The sequence below is a fragment of the Meleagris gallopavo genome, chromosome 2 (assembly GCF_905368555.1).
Source record: "Meleagris gallopavo chromosome 2, MGAL_WU_HG_1.1, whole genome shotgun sequence".
Taxonomy (NCBI): Eukaryota; Metazoa; Chordata; class Aves; order Galliformes; family Phasianidae; genus Meleagris; species Meleagris gallopavo.
Genome location: NC_139405.1, coordinates 75,696,340 through 75,721,442, shown reverse-complemented (window position 1 = coordinate 75,721,442; position 25,103 = coordinate 75,696,340). Strand labels below are relative to the sequence as shown.

The following is a 25,103-nucleotide window of genomic DNA, read 5'->3' as shown; positions in this document are numbered from 1 at the left end:
TGTCACTTTAGGACCTGACTCGCTGAACCACTTACTGCCTTACTGGTCTGCCAAAAGGCCCCTCCTGGTCTTTAAGTTACACTATGAGAGTTGGGGAACTGCAGTATGGGTGCAGATCTGCATAGAATGCATGTGTGTTTAGAAAACACTACAGATCAGGGTAAATCTAACCAGTGACCATAATTAATCTTGTTTTATCTTCAGTAGTGGCAGGACTACTTAACGTCATGCTTGATTGGAGCTGATTTTCTTTAAGAGTTCTGTGTTTTGTACAGTAAGTTCTTGTTAATGCAGATTTCCTATATAAAAGTGAACATTATTGAAATAGTTGATTTTTTTTCTACCTGTGTTTCTCTCTGAAAATCAGAATCTCATTCATCTTTGAGTCATGTCAGCGTGTAAACGTTCTCTTTGGTGTAGATCACTTTAGGATGCTGGAACATAACTTTAGAGATGTAATAATACACGTGGACTTTGGGATATCTAAGGGCACACAGTGCACTTAGTTCAACGTGTGTTTTGCTGCTGTGACATCAACTTATAAGTGATACTGTAGCTCAAGTGAATGATATTACAAAACGTAGTTTTACGTGGTTTATTTGAATTGCTACCCAGTTATTTCTTAGCTTATTCAAACAGCTAGACCTGGTGCACTTAGTGTAGGATGTCTGTGTTCTCTACATTCTGTTTATGAAAAAAAGCAAACTTTTAATAACAGCCATTTAATATTGCTGTTGGGCAAGTGAGGGGAATCTTGAACTTGTTTTGTTGGCAAAAAATTGAGTTAAAGACATGCTGTAAAAAAAAATTGCCTTTTCATTTTTATATATTGCTTTCAATGTTAAAAAAAAAAAACATCATTTTTTATTCTTGATTGTAAATAAGTTTTCCTTTGCACTAAAAACTCCTTAAAGACAGGTCGAACTTAGGTCAGAGCAGGCGTTGTGATGGTGTGTTTAAGTTCTGAAAGCATTCCTTTTGAACTAGCTGGGTTTGGGACGTGGATCTGGAAGAAGTTTCAGCCATCTAGATTGTGATTCCAAAGCAGGAATTGCTTTTGGTAAACTGGAACTACAGATGCTTGTTTAACCTATTCTCAAAAATGTCTGGTAAGAAAGACTTTGAAAACTCCATAGATGATGCATTTTAGTTCAGTTATCCTTGCCTTTAAAAGTTTTCTAACTTTTTAAGGTCTAAGTTAATCTCTAGTCTCTCACTGGAATTTAATCTTAGGATTTATCCTGTCTAGTGGGTGTGAAATGTAATATATTCCTTTCCTAATAGAAGTGCCATTTATGCGTTCAAAGCTACCTTTGTCTTTCTCCAATTTTCACTGTTCTGAGCGAACAATAAGAAGGTGACAGTGCAGGAGTTAAGATTGAAGGTGTTTGTTTTGTTTTTTTGGTGAAACATACTATTTATCATGGCTGCTGCACTCTTGGAAAAAAGGGGTGGTTTTTAAAGGTGTGACAAATAGAGGTAGTTGAGAAGACGGAGAAATGAAAACCTAGTAACATTTTCCTAAGATTTAGAATTAAGTTTTAGTTCACCTTTTTATGTAAGGTGCTGCATGTGATACTGAAACAAAGCATTCCACTTAGTTACCATAGTAAGGAAAATATTTCGGTTCAGCAAATATGTATCTGGTGTCATAGTTACTCTGATGCAGAATGTTTGCTGAGTGAGAGACCTGTTGTTTCACTGAAGTTAAGATAAATCTACTATTAGCAAATCACCATTTCTCCGAGAAATACTTTTAACCAAAAATTAGTAGTTGCTGGGTATGAAGTGTGGATTATAGTTAGCTTTGCTCTGTAACATCTTTGATTTTAATTGCCCATTCAAAGTTGGAGAGGTGCCTTGCTTTACCTAGTCCTTCAGTTATTTAAAAATAAAAATGTGGATGCCTTACTGTGGTATTTACTCACAGCATTTGGCTGTAGTAATATATCTGCATCTATACCTCCATAATTAAACATATCTGTAGTACAGAAAATGAATATTTCTGCCATCACCTTTTTCCCACAAATCCAAACTTTTTTTTTACTTCACTTAAAAGCAATACCAGTAATGCTTAAATTCCTTTTGCAAAGCATGATCATCTAAGATTCATCTTTTAGAAAATGCTGTAATAGTGAATATGGAGTATCGTTATTGTGCAGGACTGTACCAGGAGTGCATTTGTTACAGCTCACGTCCAGGTGTCTCATTGTATCGGGACATCCGTGTTGCATCTCTTGGTTCCTTCTAAGCAAGGTGTGCATCTATATGAATAGTCAGGACATTGTTTCTCAACTTGTTGGGCTTTTTTTTTTTCTTTTGTCTTTGTTATTGTCATTTTGTTAGCGAAGAGCTCATGATGACAACTTCAGGGGAAGCAGTAAAAAAAAAAAGTGGTCTTTTGAAGAATCTTTATTTCCACTGTGAGCGAAAATCAGGTGATTTCACGTGGTGTTTTCTTTTTAATCTGCCATTTAAATGCGAGTTCTTCTCTAGGCTTTATACATGCATATTCTATATGCTGTAATTCTAAGACTTCTCTACATTAGGAATTAAATTGTAACTATTATTAGGAGACAGCAAGGTACTGTTTCTTCACTGTGATAATACTACCTGTACTGATGCCCTGCTCATAGATAGTTTCAAATTTGTGTAGGTATGAAGCATGTCTTCAGAAAATAGTGCTCTAGGCATTGACTTACATCTTTTGTTGTTGTTATAATTATAGTACTATTTATAAAGGCCTCTGTATGAATCCTTGAGCACTTATAGCACAGTGTGAATTATGCTTCCGTTCTTGTGAGGGAAGCTGGCAAGACATTATGTCATCAGCTTCTCTTAAGTAGAGATTTACAACAACTGTTTACCTATTATTTAAATTTACAATGTGACATAATTCCCTGTTTTATTAAGTTTGTGGCTTTGCATATGCTAAAAACGTAATGTCATATGTTTTAATAAGCATGCAGGTGCTTTTCTGAGGTGTGAAACTATTCTTTTCCCCTATTTGTCTTTCCAAATATGCATTAAAGACAACTCAGTGGTATTACTTCATGGTTCTTTCATCACTGAGGATGAACAACAGTGCTTTTATTTGGGAAGAGTTAATCTAATAATACCTAGCACTTGGCAGAACAAAGGCGTACAAAAAGAAGAGCATATGTGATATCAAAATGGAGCTTTATGAAGTTATGCTATGACAATAAGCCTGATTCAATAGGAAATTGAACTAAAGTTACAAAAAAAAAAACAAACCAACAACAACCATGGCTAGTTTCTTGCAAGTTTTACTCTAGTAAGCTTTTTTCACTATCTCCTCTGTTATAAGATATGGAGTCTTTCAGTAGGTGATATCTCTGACTTTGCTATTCCTGGTATGGAGCTAAACCAAATTCATCTTTTCATCAGAGAATGAGGAAAATCTTGTGCTAACTAATGTAGTTCTTATCTGATTACTTCATTTAATTGTTCTGAGCTAGTAACAATTCTTTGTCCTTGCACTGACTCATGTAACCCTGAAAACTTCAGCCAAAAGTCCGTCCAGTTCCAGGTACTGATGGGAGCGATGGCTGGTGTTCATTCTGACCTACCTATTGGGCAGCTACTTTGAGATATGTAACTTCCTTGAGTTCTCCCTTCCTTGACTTGTGATGAAATCATTTAGGATTTCATTAGGGTAAATACTAGTCTTTATCTTGTAGCTCTGTTATATTTTGGACTGGATATGAGGGTTATTTTATGAGTTTTCACTTGAGTTATTTTAGTATTACTTTCTCAGACTTCTGTATGTTATAAAGAACATTACTAGGTAGGACTGTTTATGTCTTCTGTTGGTCAAAACAATGGAGAGAATTGCTTCTGAATGAATAGGCGAAATTGTGTTTGATATTTATGCATCTAATGCACTGAATATCACGTTGATGAATCAGAGAGGTATATTCAGTGATCAGGCATCAAATCAAATTACCTGCATGGAGTTTCTGAGCCCTGTGATTGCTGCTTTGAGCTCGTGATGGCACAGTGTTTTGTAACAGAACAAACACTACAAAGAGGATGACAAGAGTTAAATACTTAAAATCACAAAAGGCTTGAGTTGATATGAAAAGAACAGCTGACGCAAAAATACGTGTGGATCAGTAATGGTGAAGATGAGGAAAATTTCAATCTGCAAATCCTATGGATCTGCAACTTGCATAATGATCTAGTTGAAACTGGCATGGCAATTAAGTCTTGGGTAGCCAGGCAGACTTCACTAACTGTACTGGTGGGATGACAGGAGCTCCCAGTTCTGCTGTGGGCCGTTAATGTGTTCAGCAGAGAGCACAGTCTTGGCTCCTCTCTTCTCTTGTGTGTGGATGCATTGCCTGGACGTTGGCACTGCTATAAGGACATGTCAGGCTGTTGAGCTCTCTGTAAATCAGGCAGGCTCTGCCTTGTTCTTTCTTTCACAGAAAAATGTAGATCAGATGGAAGCATCCTTTGGGATATCAGCTTGACACCGCTGAACAAGACCACTTAAAATGACAAGTAACCTTTCTACTAAAGAAGAGGATTATCAGTTAGGTTCTCATCAGAATTAAGAAGCTTGGACGAAGTTGCATCCAGCTGATAAAAACAGCTAAGGCAAATACCTAATGCATGTTAAACTACAGAAATATTTGTAATATTTCTCTTTACTTGACCAAGAGAGCATGTTCGACTCATCTGTATTCCAGGAAATTCATGTATTTTCAAAACAGATACAGTTATTTCTGGATGTCTTCCTATTTTTATTCTGTCCATATGCCAGTCTGTTAATTAAGGAATAGGTAAATTAGATTTCCTGGCAGTGGATGAAAGTCGACTGTAATGAGCATCCCAGCACATTCCAGAAATGCCTGGTTATTAGCCAACTGCTGAATATTGTTTTTAACTAAACATAATACATAAAGGTTGGGAAAGCAACGTGAAGTTGAGACCTGAATGAAAACTTGAGAGAGAAACATAGCCTAGGTCTATTCCATCCTCACTTGCATGCAGGGGTGCAAGTGAGAAATCACAACTGCTGACAGAATTGGAAAGAACATGTTGAATACAGAATGTTAAAAGTCTACATGCAAGCAGAAAAAAAAAAAGATAATTTCTGTTGCTGTGTGGCAAAGAGTGAGGCTTAATGAAGTCATTTCATGGAATTTAAAATAATTACTTTTTGAAACAGTTTGTAGATTGTCCATTCATTTTTTAAGCAATTCTAGTTCTGTTTTATAAACTAGCTGGATTTTGAATCTTAATCGGAATAGTGACTCAAGAATAATGGGAGATCTGGCACCTTTTATTTTGCCTGTCTACTTTGTTTTTAGCAGTCTGAGCTCATGCAGCATGTTCAGCGTGCCCAGATGAAAAACATGCCGATTGCTTGCTCCTTTGAGAAATGTGGGGAGAGAAACATCTATCTGCTAACAAAAAGCTCCATGGCTCCTAATTAACTTTCCAAAGAGTTGACTTTTATCCTTGCTGTCTTTTTTGTGTGTGTGTGTGTGGTATTTTATTGGGAATGGTAGATGACACAGTTATTGCTCTGAGAGTTGTAGCAGCCTTGAGCCCCAGAAACAGCCTTTCTGCTGCTTCTGTATCTACATAAATGCTTCTTTCAAACTCTGTTCCAGTGTAGACCCTGCCTTAGAAATCCAGTATCTGGACTGCATGCTGATATCTGGCTTAGTTAAATATCTGTAATTTGGGGGCAGCAGCACTTTGCTGTAGTTGAAAGTTACATGCATTAGAAAGCAGGTCCTAGTTGTTTTTTTTTTTCCTTCTGTTATTGTTGTTACTTTATCTGCCAAGTGAAGTAGAAACAGTTGGATAAGGGATCCATTCAGCTTCCCATGCTTGTGTGCTGGAGGCATGGGACACTGGTATCCTTACAAACTGACTTGTAACAGGCATTACCAATAGAAGTTAATCTTAAGGGTGAGCTCTTTTGTTGTCTATCATCATTATACGGATTCTTCTTAAAGTTGGTCCCAGGTCTCTTCACCAGAGATGTGCAACCAGGAGGTGTGAGTTACGGTGAAGTAGCTGTGAAGAACCATCAAGATTATGGCAGCCTTATATAACAAATAAATGTAGAGAAAGGAGGGGGCAGTTCACGTAATCCATGCATCTTCAGAAGCATTAACATCTGTTTAGTTAGTGCATATTTACGGTAAGCAGAGCCACGGTGAGATTTACTTGTGAGAATGTTTTTAGGCAAGAGCCAAAAAAAGAAACTCATAATTATTCCTATGACTTTTCATCTTTTCCCTCAAGTTTCATGTTATGTGTTTGTTTCATGGGATGATATTCAGTAAACTTATTTTACATAATAGACTGCTATTACATTGATGTATGAATGTGTAGTTGAACAGAATAAGAAAATTAATCATTCACTGCAGGGTAGTTGATCATTTTTACTAGATTTCAAATGTACTCTATTTCTTGTTATTACATCACAATTGATTATAAGTTAGTATCAATTCTTTAGCAATTACTTTTTCGTGGGGAAAAAAAAATTCTCTGAACTTACTGTTATCTTCAAAAATCTCTGGCAGGATTGCTTTTCTTCAGTGTTGGTTTACGAATGAGTTACTGCAAAATAATTGTGTGGGACCTGATTTCCTCCTGTTGCTGTGTATCTTCTTTTCTCTTCATGGTAAGGATTAAGCACAAAACTTAGGTCTGTGTCTTTATATTTTTGCAGTTTTGCTGTGAGAAAGTTGTGTCACTGTAACACAGTTTATTCTCTGTTCTGGTTTGATGGGCAATGTTTCAGCTTTATGTGGGTGTTCAGCACCAGCCCTTTTGCTGTATGGATCCACTCTTTCTGCATTGCATTGCACTGAAGAGCTGTATGGTCATGTGGAATTTTGAGGGGACCAGCAGTTACCTGCAAACTCATATGGAGTAGTTCTTAAGTTTTTGCTGTTCATAAGCATCTTTGAGTGATTTTCTTCACTTTGAGTTGCTCTTGAACTCAACAAATTCAGTTCTCACTAATTCTGTCATGCCTTTGCTTTGCTTTTAACTTCAGGATAGAGCAGCCAGTGTTGTCTGCGTGGGGTTTTCCTCCTGTAGGGAACATGCTTTAGAAGGGGAGTTGGTCTCAATGATCTCCTGAGGTCCCTTCCAACCCCTGTAATCTTTATGGGTGTAGAATAGTTGGAATTTTCTTCTTGACAGAAAAGGAAAAAACTCTGAGGAGGGTTGAAACTGCTGTCTTGGTAGTGAAGCCGAGGAATAGTAGTAGGGGTGGAAAAAAGAATTGGGTAGTTCTGCAAGAATGAAAACAATTGCTTAAATGTGATCTACTTGTAAGCAATAGAATTAAGTTTGGCTTCAGTCCTCCTATGCTCAAGTCAATATCTCCATTAGAATTAAAGCAACTTCAGCTGCATCTTCAGCCAAAGACATCTTGAATTTGTGGAGCTGTGCTTTGCATGACAGCATCGTTGTGAAGCAACTTGGAAAGAGCACTCAAAGTAAAAGTAGTACAGTGGCCACTTAAAATCCTGAAATGCTTTGAGAACTAAAATGAAATAAAAATGGGCATTGATGTTCTTTGATCATTTGTTAATCCTAACTGTAACTTACATACTACTTGCATGTTAGAAAAAAACATGATCGTACTTGATTATGTAATCCTTTGTTTTATAAATGCAGTCTTATGTTTTATACTTGCTAAAGTTTTTCTGCTCTCTCTGTTCTGGGTTATGCTGCATGATAATACCAACCATGTAAGAGCTGGTGCTCTCAGTGCTTGTGTAGCTACAAAATTAAGATAATGATGCTAATCATTGGTAAACAAACGCTGATTCAATTAACTTGTATTAATTTTGTCTAATTAAACTGTTTTGGAAGTGAATTAGAGGTACAGTTCTGAGTCAGTCTGTTATAAAATGCCCACAGCTGGAACTACATAATCTTTAAGTTCCTTCCAACCCAAACCATTGCATGGCCCTTCCACGCGCAGATCTAAATAACTTAAAAATTAATTTTGTTGCCTTATATTGGTATGCTTTGGTTCTTTATTTTGGCATTCTGTGAGGGCAGTGGCATGTCAGATAGTGCTGCTCTGTCTGGTGTTTGTAGTGAATATCCATTCTTTTCTAAGAATCACTTTGCAGTAGTGCAACCCAACTAAAAAAGCAGTAGGAAAACAGGCTGCTTATGTTTGTGCTTCTGTGTTGGAGGCAAACATGAAAGGGAGGAAAAGATGGGTTGCTGTAAGGCTGATGGAGAAAAATGTCTCATTCAACAGGGCTGACATCTTGGATGTGATAGATAGACAAGATAATGTAGATGTTTAGCTTGCTCTTTAAAACTCTTTGAAAATCATCTCGATCATAGTGGCTGCTTAAAATGTCTGAAAACCTGAAGTGTCATGGAAAGTGAGGTAGCCTTGTTTAACCTAGGCACTTTCTACTGAGTTTTCTTTATCACATAGGACTAGTTCATGAGCTATTCAAGTCTTTTTTTCCTTGAATATTCCACTTGACTGGCAGTCTCAGTTCAGTAGCCTTGTCTTGCAGTGTGGATGTAAATGCTTTTTTCATCCCAGCTATTCCTTAGTGGCCTCTAACTTCCTTCTCGTAGCGTTTTCTTGGGAAACTAACCCAAAGATTGCTTTTAAAAGCATTAACTTATGCTTATCCGAACTTGCAAATTACAGACAAGTTTTAAGATTCCTGCTTTTTATGTGATGAAAGGTTTGTTCTCCATCTTCTGGTAGAGCACTGAACAACAAGGAAAGAAAGCAGTTCACAAAGTGGTCTTTGGCTTTAAGAACTGCAGTTCATTAAGGCTGAGAACAACGGTATTTAAACGTGTAAAGATTGTTCAGGGGTTTCTCGAGGTGGAGTTTTGCTGGGAGAGTTCACAAAGATTTTTATCATCTGGTACTGGTGCATCAGTACCAAAGCCTCTTGACTCAGGCTTATCTGAAGTAGCTTATCTAATGTACACTTAGTAATCCCAACTGCTTTGCTTAAAAAAAGAAGAAAAAAAAGTTTGAGGACTATTCTTGATCAGATTCTTAGGCCAACTACTGTTTAGAGGCTGTGGACCTTTGAGATCATGAGTTGTGGTGAATAGCTGAGGCTAGAAGCCCTGCTTGGTTTATAAGCTACCATAAACTGCACCTTCAAAGTAGACTGTTACCAGCTTTCCAGAAATTTGATGGATGCAGCCTTCATCATGCACACAGTTCTTTACTGCTTACAGTAACCTTTGAGGTTTTGCTTCAGACTGACAGTCTTACTCCAAAAAACTCAGCCCTCAGAAGTGATCTTCCTTTGAATGAGAAGCCCGAGGACTAGCAAAACAATACCAGCTGTGTTACCCTGGAAGAGTTTTTATTCCACTGCTGTAACATTAGAAGACATCGGCAACATCAAAATTGTATACCTACCTACTTAATCAGAATACACATCAATTCAGATGTAGTTTTATGTTCCTTGTGTTTTGTCCTCAAAGTTCAACAGCTCTGTCAGGAACTAAGCTGTCTTGCAGTTTGTAGCACTTGCTTACTCTCCAGTAGCCATGCTCTGTTACAAGTCCCTGAACTTGTCACCTCTGCATGCAAATTGAGAAATTCCTTCTTCCCTTGAAGAAAAAATATCCTAAAAAGAATAAAGAGTATTTCATCACTGCATGTTTATTCCCATAAAGATGAGTCTCGCTTCCAGTGATGCAGTGATTTTTCCCCTCCTTTGATAAAAGCTTTTTGTTTCTCACCTTACTGTTCTGTCCCTGATCTATGCAGTTGTTTTGTTACATGTAATAGCTTAATTTTCACATTGCTGTTCACGCATTGTAATCATCCAAAATTTTTTTAACACTGTTCTGTGAAATACTTTGGGTTTATATGCAACTCCTGTAGGTACTGTGCTAATGTTCAAAAGTCCTATTGTATTTATTTTTAAAGAAATGTGTTAACTTGCGCTTTGGGGCAACGACCATATCAACCTGGTATTCAAGTTTTTGAAGCTTCTATGTCTGATGGCCTAACTGTACAAATTGTACTTCAGTTGCAGCTTCCTGAGATTGCAAAGTACTTTGGTGTCCATAGAATCAGGATGAGCATCCTTAGCGAGAATACATCTAGAAGATCATGAACTACAGTGTTCTCCATTGTTTGTGCAGAGTTGCACAGTTGCCTTCTTTGCTTCCTTCTTGGACAGCTGCACATCTGGGGTGCATTGATATGACTCCTTTGAGATACCAGTTTGGAATGCAAGAGCATTTGATGAACATGTGTACTGTGGGGGAGGTAACTGGCAGAGACTTTGAAGTCTGAGCATAGAGGAGTGTCTGTGTGACTGGTGAACAATCTTTCATGCAGAACCATAGATACTGCAATAACTTCATTGGTTTAACAAGTGTTTCCTGGTGCTTTTATTTCCTAATGCAGAAATGTTCTTATTTTAGAAATACTACTATAAATTAAATTGTTAGAATGGAATAGTTCAATGGGGAGAAACCCGCAAAGATCATCTAGTCCAACTGCCTGATCTCTTAAGCTCTAACCAAAAGTTAAAGCAGATTGATGAGGGCATTATCCAAATGCCTCTAGAGTACTGACAGACGTGGGACATCAACTGCTTCTCTAGGAATCCTGTTCCAATGTCAGACCACTCTTAAAGTAAATGAATGTTTTCTGATGTCTAGTTAGAACCTCCTGTTGGCACTGGTTTGTGCTCTTACCAGTTTCCTTGTTCTCCTTTGGCCAGGAAAGTTTACATGCTTTTTCAAATGTTGTTCTGTTTTCTTCTGATTGCCTATTCTAGGGAGTGAACTGAAGTGGGGAAATTAGACCAGATCATCTCCAGATGTCCCTTCCACTCCATGCGGTTCTGTGATCTGATTCACAGTTAAACAGAAGCAATTAGTTGTAACTCATAACTGCTGTACCTTAAGAGAAGTCAACAATGTGAAACTGAAATATTTTCAAAGAGAAGCAGACTTGGGTTTGGGGATTGAAAACTGATTTAAGATTAGAGACCTTGGAGGTTAACATTGGGAGTCTTTAATTTACTGCCTCAGCTATTTTTCATTCCTGAATAGCAGATGGTTCCTTTGCTGGAGAAGGAATATATTGGAGAAACTATCTAGGCCTGCTAGTCAGACTTCCAAATCCTTACATTCTGTTAATGATTACCTGCAAGGTATACAGAGATGAATGGAAAAGACAGCAAAATGAAATACCCATTCACGAAGGGAAACAAACGATTTTAGCAAGAGAAATTTAGTAAACCTCACTTGTCTGAGCTTCAGTTAAATTAATTTTGAAGCGTCAAACCCAGGAAGATGAAATACAAGATATTGCAAGATATAATACAAGAATGCAGAAACTGGTAGGATACTAGATACTGGGCTACAGTGCATTTCAGTTAAAGTTTGGTTAAGGGTGTTAGAGCTTACTTTCAGGACTGCATTTTCATTTTGTCATCCAAAACAAAGAATCGTGCTAGTAATGAAGGATGGGATGTCATCATTTGTTCCTTTCTGTTTTCTTCAGGGGTAAGTATGGCTGCATTGTCAGTGTTCTTCACATTCAGCAGCAGTCAGTTAGCATAGCAGTTAGCCTAGGAAGACTCTTTAAATAGACATGATGAGCATTTTCATATCCTTACAGCTGCTGTGTTGTCTGGCATTGCCTAGTTCACCTGGCATGTCATTGCATGCTTTTGTAACTTAGACACAGATAAGCAGCAAAGGAAAAAAACTTAGTGTTGTGGATTGAATTCTTAAAATGCAGCTGTATGTATTCAGAAGACAGTTCTTCATCTGAAGTAATACATGTGAAATTTGAGGAAATGAGAGCTGAAAAGCGTGCAAGCGTGTAGTAAGTAATGTGGAGTTTTTGAAGGTCAGGGTAATATTCTCTTTTTGTGTGGTTTGGTAGCTGACCACAATATATGTATTTCGTGACCTGAAGGAAGTAAATACATGTGGCCTTGTATTTGCCCAGTTTGTATAGGAAAAGAAAGTGACTCAAATGATGAGAACCACTTAAGCAGTAATTAGATGGAGCAAACAGTTCACAGTACTTCAGATTCTACTCTCACTTACGTTTATTGTACACTTTAAAAAGGTGCTGTCTGCCGATGAATAGGAGTTTGTGACAAGATCTACAGTAGAAGTCAGCTGTTTAAAACAAATGTATTTAAGTTGTGTCAATTTGCATATTTAGTTCTCTTGATCTTACAGTGAGATAATGATAGCATCAAAGTTTGATGATATATTTCTTCAAATAAAAGTGTTTTTCAGCATTCTGTCTGGTCATTTACTTGTTTCTATGTGAAACATGCATCTCTGGCATTCCAAGCTCCATTAAGAGGATTCTCTGCGTTTTTATTTTTTTTCCTAGTGCCTGAAAACTTATACAGAATTTTGACGGGAAATTTGTCTTTTCATGTACTTCTGAGAAAATGAAAAATAAAGAGTTTGGCCTTTGATGTTTCTTAACACTGGCAAAAATAATTATTTGAGATTTTTCCTGTAGCGATCTTGTAGAGTTGCAGCCTTAAGAAGGCAAACTTCGGAGGTTCAAGTGCAGTGCAGAATTCATGGTTATGTCTCTTCCCATCTGACTTCCTGTGTTGTTTTTTTTAATTTCTGCTCCCTAGGCTATAATATTCTATGGAGGAAGAAAAATCTCACAGGTCAACTTAGTGTGTTATTTCTTTAACTCAAGAGTAGTACAAAACCTATTAGAGTTGTTTGAATGTAATGGAATTGGGACAAGACTGATTTAAAAATTGAGAAATGAAGCAAGTACAGGAGAGACTGTCCAAAACAGTGATCCAAAGATTGGATCTGTCTGTTGGAATGAGAGTAACTTTTGGGTGTTGGTATTTAGTCTTGTTGACTTGCAACAATTGCATGAGAAATTAATTTCTCTTCCACTAAGCAATGTAGTAATATAACAAGGCGTCAAAAGAATACAGAAAACTGATAAGACTCCTAAAATAAAGCAAAGGGAAGAATTTAAACTTTTATGCCTGATGAAATTACTTATAGTTTAATTACTAGGCATATTCAGTTTATTAGAATCAGAGACTATCCCCAGTTGGAGGAGACTTGTAAGGGTAAGTCCTGGCTCCAGACAGGACTACCTGAAAATCAAACCCTAGGTGTCAGAGCATTGTCCAAACTCTCCTTGAACTCCAGCAGCTCAGGGCTATGCCTGCTGCCCTGGGCAGCTTGTTCCATGCCCATCTCCTTCTGGTGAAGAACCTTCCCTTAACCCCCAGCTTGCCTGATGCATCCCAAGATTGTTATTGGCCCTTTTTGACTGCCTGGGCATGCTGTTTTCTCAGATTCAACTTGCAGTCAACCTGAGCCCCCACATCCCTTTCTGCAGGGTTGCATTCCAGTCCTTTGTCCCCCACTGTGTATAGCCAGATTTGCCCCATCCCAAATGCAGAATATGGAACTCGCTTTCATTAGGCTTGATGTGGTTAATGATTGCCTATCCTCTAATTTGTCAGGGTCTCCTTGCAAGGCCCCTCTACCCTCAAGAGAAAACTCAGGGAAGTCAACAGCTCCTCCCATTTTAGTTTCATGTACAAACTTAGTATTTCAAGTCATTCATCCAAGTTTTCATGAGAAAAATAAAGAGAACTGACCCTAAAATGGAGCCCTGCAAAAGCCCCAGTAGTGAGTGACCACCAGCCTGATGTAACTCCGTATGCTATATTACCCTTTGAATCCAGCATATCAGCTAATTGTTCACCCACCACATCATTTTTTTGTCTAGCTATATGGTGGACATTTTGACCAGAAAGATGACATAAGAAACGTTAGTGAAAGCATTGCTGAAATCCGAAAAGACAACATGAACTGGTTTCCCTTGGTCAGTTAGGCGGGTAACTTTGTCATAAGAGAGATTTGAGTTTGTTGAACAGTTGACTGCAACCTATGACTGTGTTGTCTTTCACTAGCTCGCAGAATAATGTTCTCAATAATTCTGCCAGGCACCAAAGTGAAGCTAACAGGCCTGTAATTACCAGCGTCGTCTTTCTTGCCCTTCTTGAAAACTGGAATGTTTGCCAGCTTCCAGTCGATGAAACTTCTCCAGTTTCCTAAGACTTGAGAAAACTAATTGAGACAGGTCTTGCAGTGACATCAGCAGGCTCTTTGAGTACCCTGGGGTGAATCTCATTGGACCCATAAACCTGTATGCTTCCAGCTGGAGCAGCAGGTCCTGTGTAAGTTTGAAGCTGACTGGAAGTTTGTTTCTGTAGTCACAGTCCATAAGACTCTATTTCAAGTCTAGAGCTCTAAGAAAATACAGTAGTGACAAAATATTTTCACAACCTACTAATCTTTAAATCAGGGCATGCTTTATAATAAATTGTGAGTGCTGCAGTACTGATATCACATGAAGCTGGAAATTCATCAGGATGCTGGAAGTCTGGGTGGCTTTTGATTTAGACAGTCAGCCAAAAATTTTTGTCAGTGTGATGTGACACCCTAGAGGTGTTCAAAGCCAGATGGAATGGGGCCCTGGGCAGCCTGCTTTAGTATTAAATCGAGAGGTTGGTGGCCCTGCATGTGGCAGGGGTGTTGGAGATTCATGATCCTTGAGGTCCCTTCCAACCCTGGCCATTCTGAGATTCTGTGATCTGCTACAACATCAGAAATTAAATACTGAATAGTCACATTTTTAAATTATTACCCCATTTTATGTAGTTGTTGTCAGCTGTATATTGTAAATTAGCAGCACTCCTGTAACTTTTGTGCTGCTAGTATTTAGTACATCTAGAAGATGTAGTCCTGTACTGAGCTACTTGCTGCTCAAAAAGTGTTGTGATTTTTGGTCTGCTCAGTTTTTAAAAATTAAGGATGAGTATTTAAGGCAGTTTGAAGTGAAAGATTGCAAGCTTAACTCACGTGCTTCACTGATCTGTGAGGTCCTTAGTTGTGCCACCCCTTTCTTATCTTAATAATTTATTTTTTAATATAATGTAATATTCTTTACCTTAGCTATTTGGATGATGTGTGGGTATGGTAGGATTTGTTGTTCAGTGCATGTAGGTGTTAACCAGTGTATTCCCTGGTGATGTCTATAGGTTTGGCCACACATACAGTAAACATGAAGCGCCTTATCTCTTTGTTTCGTTCTTTCTGCCACCCTGAGGGGAAACACAGCAGTCTTATCTGGAGAAGGAGGAGCAGTGGGTGTTGCAGCATGAAGATGAAGCATGGTCTTTTGTTTACATTCGTATAAGACTTTGGCAAGAACTCTCTTGCATACTAAGTAGCATGCCTCCAGAACATACAAATTTGATAGCAGTACATAAGAGGGATTATAACTTGTAAATTCTTCTATGCTCTTGTAAAAACTTTGTTCCTGCTTTATCCACTGCCAATAAATATCCCACATCCTCATCATCCACCAAAAAGTATGCACTTTTTCAAATGATGCAAATGATTCCCTGTTTACTTTGGCTTATTTCACTGCTGTTGAACTGAAATTTCTTGTATGCCACAGAGTATGTATTTTGCTGTATAAAATTTTCAGATGTAAAATATAGTTTTGTGATTTAACCACGTGGAATGTCAGCCAAAAACGTTCAGATGTGGTTGTCTTGGTCTTTTGAAGTAATAGCTAATGTGAGATTTTGAAAGGGAGTATAGTTTTGCTTATAGAGGAACTCAAGTAGATCTTTTTGTGTTGTTAGAGAAGTACCTCACAGACAACTTACCTTTAGACTTCCATCTTTGAAACTGATTTTTTATTTTTATTTTTTTTAAACTTGTACTCTCTTTGGTTATTTACCTTAGCTAGCCTATTCATTTTTTCAGGTAACAAAAGAAAAGTCTGGTTCAAGGATAGCAGAGTTACTGTAGCTCTAAAGGAAGAAAAATATAACCGAAAGGAAGCTTGTCTAATATGATGTGTATTTGCGTGTATGTGAATTATATGTACATTTATTGAAGGCAAAAACTTCTTTACCCTTGAAGTGTTGCTAGAGATTGTGCACTTGCCCCATCCAGTCCAGTATTTGGGTATGTGGAAGTTTTGTCTTTCCTAAGATGTTTGTCAAGAAAAGTGTTCCAGAATCATTGCTGCAGTGCTTTAGTTTCTTCACTCAGGCTGCTACATCTTTTGGCATCAGTGCTGGCAATCTTTGTTGACATTCAGCTCCTGGCATCTTCCACTAACAAGCCCCACATGTATCAGCTTTCTGCCCAGAGAGGGAATCTGGCAGCCCTTCACCACGTGCCTACAGCTGCACCATGCTGCTTAGTGAGGTTATGCATGATGATAGCAAACTCAGGATCCTCAATTCGCTTTAGTTTGCTTGTGATCTGTCTGATGATACAAGCTGTGAATGGATCTTTGCGTAAAGCTTGCCCCATTTTCTGAAACCAGCCTGTTTTGCTGTTTCCTGTGAAAGTATCTGTGTTTTTGGGTCAGTTACTGACAGATTCTGGAGGAGAAGGTCGTAGGGTTGTGCCAGCTGAAGGTGAGCCCTGCCTTCATGAGCTCCATGTGAACATGAGGTACTGGGATGATCTGACTAAGCGGCGCTTTCACTCCTGAGCCTTACTGCTTGTAATGCAGCGGCTGCTGCCACTGCCTCCAAGTTGCCTTCACAGAGGGTGTTCTTGCTGCCACTGTGTGCAGCTCTTATGGGCTCATCTCCAGACGATTTTGTCGTGCTTGTTGCTTGTTGCTCGTGTAAACGTGCTTGAGGGTAGCCACTGAAATAGACATTTTGCTAGTTACAGGAGTGCTTTCAGAGGCACAGTTGACCTGTGTCTCTGCTGTCTGTCACTTTCTCTCTCTATTAGTCCCTTGGGCTTAGGCAGGAATGGAAGTGACAGTTTGAGGCATGTTTTAACATACTTAAGTAAGCTTGCCTGTATCCAGGTGTCTAAGAGGTAAAGAATCAAATCTTAGGGTCAGATTCTCAAGAAGCATGTAGGCGTGGACATGTGAAACTCCAGTTAATAGTAAACAGTGCCTTCTTCTAGTATGAAACACTGCTTTGGTACTGCAGGGCTAATTTTAGCAAAGGATGCTGCTGGATGCAATACTTGAAAGTAGAAACACATCGTCTGGTGGGTGCATTGCTGCTGTGAAATATTTATGTAAGCACGCTGATAAAGACTGAGAAAGATAAAAGATGTTGTCTGAACGTTACCTGTATTTTCCACAGTTTAAATCACATGTATAATGTATATTGATTTTTGTTGCACAAATTGAAATGCTTCCATTTTCAGAACATTCCTGACCATGTAAGCTGCAGCTGAAATAAAAGGCACTTTTGGTCTCACAGAGGAACAGAACTTTGCTGCTGTGCCCTGAACACAGTACTTGGCTTGATTAACAAGCATGTCCTAACTGGGGAGATAAATAACTTAATGAGGCCCAGGGCTGGGGTAAGAGTCTTGCTTTTTATGGTTGTAAACAGAGCGCAACAATGATTCATTAAGCAAAACAATGAATTTGATTTTCTTTGTATACTGACAGTGCTGTGTAGTCTGAGGACATCCAGACAAGGAAATCTGTCATACTTGAAGAGTATTTGTGAAGGGCGTGGTGGGCGTAAGTGCTTAATATAGTTCATATAATGGCTTGGAAGTGGCTGATCTATATCTATATGAAATACAGGTAGCACTACTTAATGCTGAAATTAGTGCCACTATTACAGTGAAAGCCTCTCTGCCTGCTTTATATAGTTTGTCTGAATCTGTTTGCATTGCTTTAAAAGAATAGTGTCCACCAGCATGCCAAATAGTTTTCATTAGATGATGGATTCTAAGAACTTGCCAACTTGAATTTGTTGGTTAAATTTAATTTTATTTTGGTTAACTACTTCTAAATGTATTTTCAAAATAAAATTTTGTTTGCTTCAACTTACTAAGCTAGACTTGGATTGGAATGGTGTTAGTTGGGCTTTTGTAGGTTTTGCAGGTGCTTCTGTAATTCCTCTTCAATTTTCTGATATTAATGACTACATAGTGCTTTTGTAAAGTTCTTAGTTGCCTGGAATAGCTCTGGCTGTCATAATCTATCTGTCTATGACTACCTGTCATAATGGGCCTGTGGTCTTAAATAGTCTCCCATACTCAGATCAGACTCCAGTAGTGCCTCACTGGAGCTTTTCAGCATGCTGACTACCTGCGAGCTCTTTCCTGCCCTGTGAAACTTGAGATCCTCTGATCTGGTTGATGCCTGTCTGTCTCCATCGTCACTTACCATGACTTGTTTCAGTATCTCTCCAGGAGGGCAGTTAATTTCTTCTGTTAGGTGTTGCTGTCTATCTTTGCAGTGCCAGGTGAGAATCCTCTTTGGCCCTGCTTATCAGATAACCAATTGCTTAAGTTATATCTGTGGGGAGATGTAGAGTTCCTTCTCCTTCCTTGTACCCTTTCTTTCCTCTCCTGTTAAACTTCATACTTGGAGGTTTTAAGAATATGCTGTTCTGATTTGGTAGCTAACTTTGAAATGTCCTTTACCACATCAAAGATTGCATTAATCTGGCTGCTTGCTGCAGACTTCTGAAGATGTAGATGTGCTGTACCTTAAATCATATTTACATCAAGTAACAGGTAAATCTAGCATTTCTGATATCAAGCGAGGAATCCTGTTTGCTATATCAACTTTCTAAATGCAAACTTATCTTACTGGCAGAAACTATTTGGCAGATTGATGATGGACAGATCCACTGTATCAGGTTTAAGCAATCAGCTGAATGAAACTAAATGGCAGGGTATGCAAGGCAGCATTCCATACTACTATGATGAATTTTCCTGGCTTATTTAAGAATCCAAATGAACGGAGAGCTGTGCTGAATGTTTTATTACTATGTTTGTCTCTCATTTACTCAAAATGTCACCAGCAGCTGGTTTTTATATTTTCACCTGGGAGGAGGAATTGCTTCTTTTATAAAAGCATAACATTAGATAAGCTCTATTGTTCATTGTTAAAGTAAGGTGGGCTGTTTTGTTCAACTTGGCTGTTTTACTGCTAGCATCCTTACTCATGTCATCTAGGACAAATCAGTAACTGAAATCAGAGTACATCTGGCTGTACGAGCATTCGGGAAGAGAAGGACTTCTGACAGGAGTTTCTTTGAAGATCCTATGAAGCTGAAATCTTGTTCTGATCTGATTATTCTAGCTCACTGGTCCAAATTGCCATATGATACAGAAATACACATTTGCTAATATTGCTAGCTTGTTTATCCAGTCCTCTTTTGCTGTCTCTTCTTTCATGCTTCTGCTGTGTTTTGCTGTCCCTTGATTGCTCTGCCATGATCTGCGGTGCTTTTTTTATCTGCTCTTACAAGGGGATCGTGTTGGCTGTGAGAGCAAAATAGATGATATTCCTTTGAGATCCAGGATTCCAGCAGGGAACACTGGGTGCTGCAGAAACTGTCTTCTGCTGCAGCAAAAGGTGGAGTATGTAACTTCTTTTAAAGGTGACTTTGTTTTGAGATTTCCTTTTAAATTAAAATCAGTTTTAATGCAGCTTATTTGCCAGAAAAAATGAGAATTTTTTTGCCTGTAATGTCCTTGACTGGAATACCCTTAGTATTTTGTTTTGTCTGTGCTGCAACTTGGCTGTGGTATTGTGACTGCAAACAACACTCTGAAACATTTTCTGATTCAGTTTAACACAGATTTTTTTTTTACTGAGTGTTTGTTTTGGATACTGGCAAACAGGAGAATTTTAAGCATGTTCTTAATGCTACCATTAGCTAACTCAGGACAGATGTGTGACATAGGCCAGGCAGTATTGAATTTGAGTTGCGTTAAACTGAAGAGTAGAGGACAGGAATAAACTTAGTTTTGGTTTGCCTTTTAATGTGACCGACTTGTCTTTCCCAAAGAATTAATGTTCTGTTCTCTTTTTAATACATAGCAAAGATGGCTTGCTCAAAGTCTAATTTGATAGTTTGAGTTGCATTATATCCCAGGCATAAAGAGTTTGCTAATATTGTTATATTTGCGTATTAAAAGTTACATTTTAATATTTGCATGTTCAAATTAGCTGAGACACACTTTATTGTTTTTTATTCAGGTATATGAGACATTCTGTAGCAGAAAAGCTTTATTGTACAGTGGACTATTTCTGATTGTCTCCTCTAGGAAAAAAACTTCGACAGAGTTGAACCAATGTTGTCAAAAGTGTTTTAATTACATCTGACATAAAAAGAGAAAGCGTGACTTTTACTGATGGCCTTGACCACAGGAGCTATGTGAAATACCTTAATGTTGACAAACTTGGTTTCCTTCCATGCAGAAATAGCTGGTTCTGCAGATGAGAGGACAGCAGCTAACATTGTGTAGCTGTTTTGTTTTGTTTTTTTACCTGATATCAGCAATGCCCTGGACTTTGTCTCCCATAGTATCCTTATAAACCATGAAAAAGGCTGCTTATGCAGGCAGTATAGTAAGGTAGCTGAACTGTGTGTCTCAAGGACCCGTGATGTGTAGTACAGAGTCCAGGTGGCAGCAGGCTGCCTGTGGCATCCTGTCTGGCCTTGGTGCTGGAGCACAAGCTCTGTGACTTTTTACTGGTGAATGAGATGAGAGGGCAGTGCATCCTGAGCTGGTTTGCAGATGGTACTGAATTGATGGGAGCAGTCTACATGCTGAAAATCAGGGCTACTACTCACAGGGACCTCCACAGCCTGGAGGAATGGGCTGAGGGAGTTCAGCTGAGGCCCTGCACGTGGGAGGGAACGCCCTGAGCTTTTGCAGTCTGTGGCCAACTGCTGGGGAGCAGCTTTGCTGGGAAAGCCCTGCTGTACTGCTGGATAGAGAGCTGAGCAGCCCACCCCGTGCGTGTGTATTAACATGGGTGCAGCCATGGGGGAAATCAGTCCCTTTACTCAGCACTTGTGGGGCTGCGTTATGATACTGGTGGGAAAGAGCCGCAGTAAACATTAGTCAAATGCAGGAGCAGGTTACTCTTACAGGCTGTAGGATCTCTGTCCTTCAGGACACTCACAGGGATGAGTATCCTCATAGGGTGTTACTCAGAACAGCTAATTCTAATGCTCCTTCTTTGAATGGGGTGTTGGATGACGTAAATTGCTGTTTGTTACTGTGAGATTTCTGTTACACCCCCAAAAAGTAAACAGCAACACCCATCCTCTTAATGCATCAGACTATAGTCCACAATAGTGCAGAAGTCGTCTGCCTACCAGTTATGCTGCCCTAGGCTTGAGAGCAGGGATCTAAGGGGAAAGTTTTGTATGTTGATGTGAGAACCATATTCATTTTTCCAACTTAAATGTGTGTCTGAGTTCCCCTGACCTCCCTGACATGAATGGAAGCCTTCTGTACTTTTGATGGTGGTGGTGATTTTCCCATCCTTGCAGAGTTGCATGTTCTAGTTAGTCCTATTCTAACTAGTTCATTCTATCTTGTTTTATTTCTAAATCATTTTTTTTTCTATTCACGTGGCAAGTAGGAAAGTGGATTTTTAACTAATGAGCTTTAGGTGTATATTTGTAGTCTTCAAAATGCTTAGTTTGGCAAGATGGCAGAAGAGACAAAAGGTAAAACTGTTCCTGAAAGTATAGAATTTAAAATTAAGATAATGCTTTGATTTACTTGCTTTAGAAGCTAAACTGTACAGATGTGCATCTAAAAATGTTTATTTCAGTGCCTTATTTATGAGTGTGGGAGAGAAAAAAGATTATCTGTGTTTCCAGACTTGATCTTTAGGCTTTTATATTCAGAAAATGTGAATGCAGACAGAATCATCTGGTGTTATGATGGGGGGAAATTGTCACTCATCTGATTTTTATATGATCAGTGAGCAATTCTTAGTTTGTTGGGTGGGGGGGGTAAGTTTCAATTTTTAATGAAACAGTGTATTTTATGGAAAAAATACATTTCTGAAAACATTTATGATCACTGCTCCGAGGGTAGTGCTTTCTGTTTTATTATATTGGGCTGCTGTGTCAGAGCTGAATGTTGGTGGGATGTTTAAACCTTCCGGTCAATATTCCGTTATTTGTTATTGCCATGTGACAGATGGCAGCCGAGGGGCAGTCTGAAAACATGGCGTTTGACATGGAAGCATGAATGAAGTGAAGGTGTGGCATTGAATTCCTCCGTATGGAAGAAATAGCACCTATCGACATTCATCAAAGCTTGCTGAACGTAACGGAGGCCAAACAGAGGGCGTGAGCACAGTGCTGCAGTGAGTGGTGCATTTCAGCAATGGTGACAGCAGGTCACCTCCACTGCTGCAGATTTTGACAAGCGTGGCATGCAGAGTCTTGTTCAGCATAGCTATTAGTGCATAGCTAATGGTGATGACTATGTTGCAAAATAGCATTTTGCAGCTGAAATTTTGTTTTATCAATTGCTCTTGTTATGCCCTTTGTATCTGTTGTTTTCATGGAAATTAGTAGGAGGCACTACTTTTGAAGCGACCTACATAATTCCTATTAAGGCAATAAATATAATCATTAAGGAGGAAAGTCTTGTTAGTGAGGAGTACAAAATTAAAAACTTGAATTTGTTCCTAAACTTTGTATGTGTTTCTTCCTCTCCCTAAACAGACCTTGCTGGAGTATGCGGAAAAGTGGAAAACATCAGAAGATCCTCTGCCCCTGTTGGAGGTGTATACAGTGGCTATCCGAAGTTATGTTAAAGCACGACCTTATCTTACCTCTGAGTGTGAAAACGTAGCCTTTGTGCTCGAACGTTTAGCACTGTGAGTATGCTTTTTGTTTACTAAACCTAAACTGTATAGTAATAACTTTTCACTGTCTGAATGCTTTCTCCGTTCAGTTTACTATTATAAAAACTCTAAATAGGTTGGTGGCGTGGGTTAATCCTGGTAGGCAGCTAAGCACCATGCAGCTGTTTGCTGAGAAGGACAAGAAAAGAATAATAAAAGCAGAAAACTTGTGCTGTGTCAAGATAATAATTATTTAATAAGTAAGTGAGAAGTGGAAAAACAAAACAAGATTTAAACACTTCTCACAGGTAGGCTGATGCTCAACCAATTCCTCTGCAAAAGATGGATAACCTTTGTAAATTCCTTTTTGCCCCTCTTTTATTGCTGAGCAAGATGTTCCACATGGCATGGAACATCTCTTTGGTTGGTTGAGGTCATCTTCCTGGATGCGCCATGTCCCAGTCTCTTGCACATCCCCCAGTCTATTCACTGAAAGTGAGGGCCTTGATGCTCTATGAACAGCGTGGAACAGAAGCTAAAATGGCTGTTAAAATCGTTGTTTTGGTCAAAGCACCATACAAGCTACCATGAAGAATATGAACTCCATCCTGGCCAGCCCCAGTGCAGCTGGGGGACACTTTCCTTCCTCATAGTGAATGCTGCATATGAGAAAGAATGTCTTTGGTTATTGGAGATGGAGCAGTCTTTAGGATTTCTCTGATCTAGGAGAAGCCACCATCCCTAACATGAAGTATGTTGTTAGTATCGATCCCCATGCAGTGTGAAAATGCATCAATTTACGCAGTTGTTAACAAGTTGTTTACATGTTGGACTTCAATGAAAAGTTCTTTCATTTGTTCTTTTTTTTTTGTTGGAATTCGTGTTTTCTAGAGAGGCTGCTTTTCTAAATTATGCAAAAGTATCCAAGACCACTTCTCTTTGTCTGTTCAAACAAAATAAACCATATTGCAACTTTGGCATTTCAAACAAATGGCTATTTGGATACTACAATAAAAAACTGTTTATTATACATTTTAAAAGCAAAAAAATGCATCAGATACTATTCATATTTGCCTTCCAGAAGCTGTATTGAACTTCTGTTATGTCTGCCCCTTGATTTACCTGAAAATAAATGGGAAGAGTTTCAGGCTTTTGTACAGGTGAGTTTGAGCAATGGAGACTTGCTAGCTTTTAAAAATGTGTTGGAAATGTAAGGATATTATGCAGTGTGCTTGAAGACTTGTTTCCTATTCGATTATAAAGATCAAACCCTTCAGCTATAAATTCAGTATACTTTGAAACAATTGCTGTCAATTGTATCACTTGTCTCTATCATAGTTCATGTAGCAGCTTTGGAGAAAAACTCCTTATTTCAAAGAAAGTTCACTCTTTAAGGTATACTTTTTTTAAAAACTGTTAGAAATGGAAAAATATTGTCTAAGTATTTTTTGCTGTTTACTGTTGTGCACTTGAGGTATATTTTTTTGAATGGTCTATCAATCAAGATCTATTAAGGCTTCCAGACTGTTAGATCTTCTGCTGGGCTACGTGGTTGGTTAGGAATTAGAGCTCTGCTTTCAGAGAAGGGTGTTGAAACAAATTGTGCTTCTCAGTTGGTTGGGAGCTTGCAAACATTATTCCAATTTTCAAGAAGGGCAAAAAAGACGACCCTGGCAATTACAGGCCTCAGTCTCTCTTTTATGCCTGGCAAAATTATGAAGAATATTACATTGTGAGTTATTGAAAAATATTTAAATGACAATTCGTATTGATCAAAGCCAATATGGATTTATGAAGTCATGCCTTACCAAGTTAACATCCTTTTATGATGAGGTTACATACTTAGTGAACAAAAGGAATGGGAATTTTGTGGATTCTAGAAAAACTTCTGATACTGTCCCTCATGGTATCCTTCTGGACAAAATGTTCAGCATACAGCTAAGTGTGTACAAATATGATGAGTGAACAATTGGCATAAGGATAGGGCTCGAAGAGTTGTAGAAATGGGATAATATCAGACTTGCAGCCAGTCACTGTTGGTATTCCCAATTTTACAACCGGTTCTCTTCAGTATTTTTATCAATGATCTGGACACTGGGTTTGAGCGCCTGCTAAATAAGTTTGTAGATTATTCTAAGCTACATAGGAAGAGCCATTAACTGCCCTGAGGTTAGAGAAGACTGAAAGAGAGATCTTGGTAGATCACACAGAGCAATAATCAATTGTATAACATTTAACAAGAGCAAATGCCAGATTCTGCACCTGGGATGGTGTAATCCTGTATGTACTTTATACATTGGGGTGCAGGTGGCTGTAGTGCAACCCTGCAGAGGAAGGAAGGATTTGATTGATGTTAAGCTCAGTGTGCATCAGAAGTGTGTCCCTGCAGCCAGAAGGGCAGACACTATCCTGGGGCACATCA

The 25,103-nt window shown here is 38.7% G+C and overlaps 1 protein-coding gene across 1 annotated transcript in view; it reads left to right on the top strand.

Annotated features, from left to right (window-relative positions):
- The window catches only part of ZNF292 (zinc finger protein 292), a 55,782-nt gene that overhangs the window by 5,225 nt on the left and 25,454 nt on the right, over window positions 1-25,103 (top strand). The window contains exons 2-3 of the mRNA XM_085217672.1: window positions 22,560-22,714; window positions 23,763-23,841. Coding sequence (XP_085073798.1) covers window positions 22,560-22,714; window positions 23,763-23,841 — 234 coding nt within the window. The remainder of the gene's footprint in view (window positions 1-22,559; window positions 22,715-23,762; window positions 23,842-25,103) is intronic.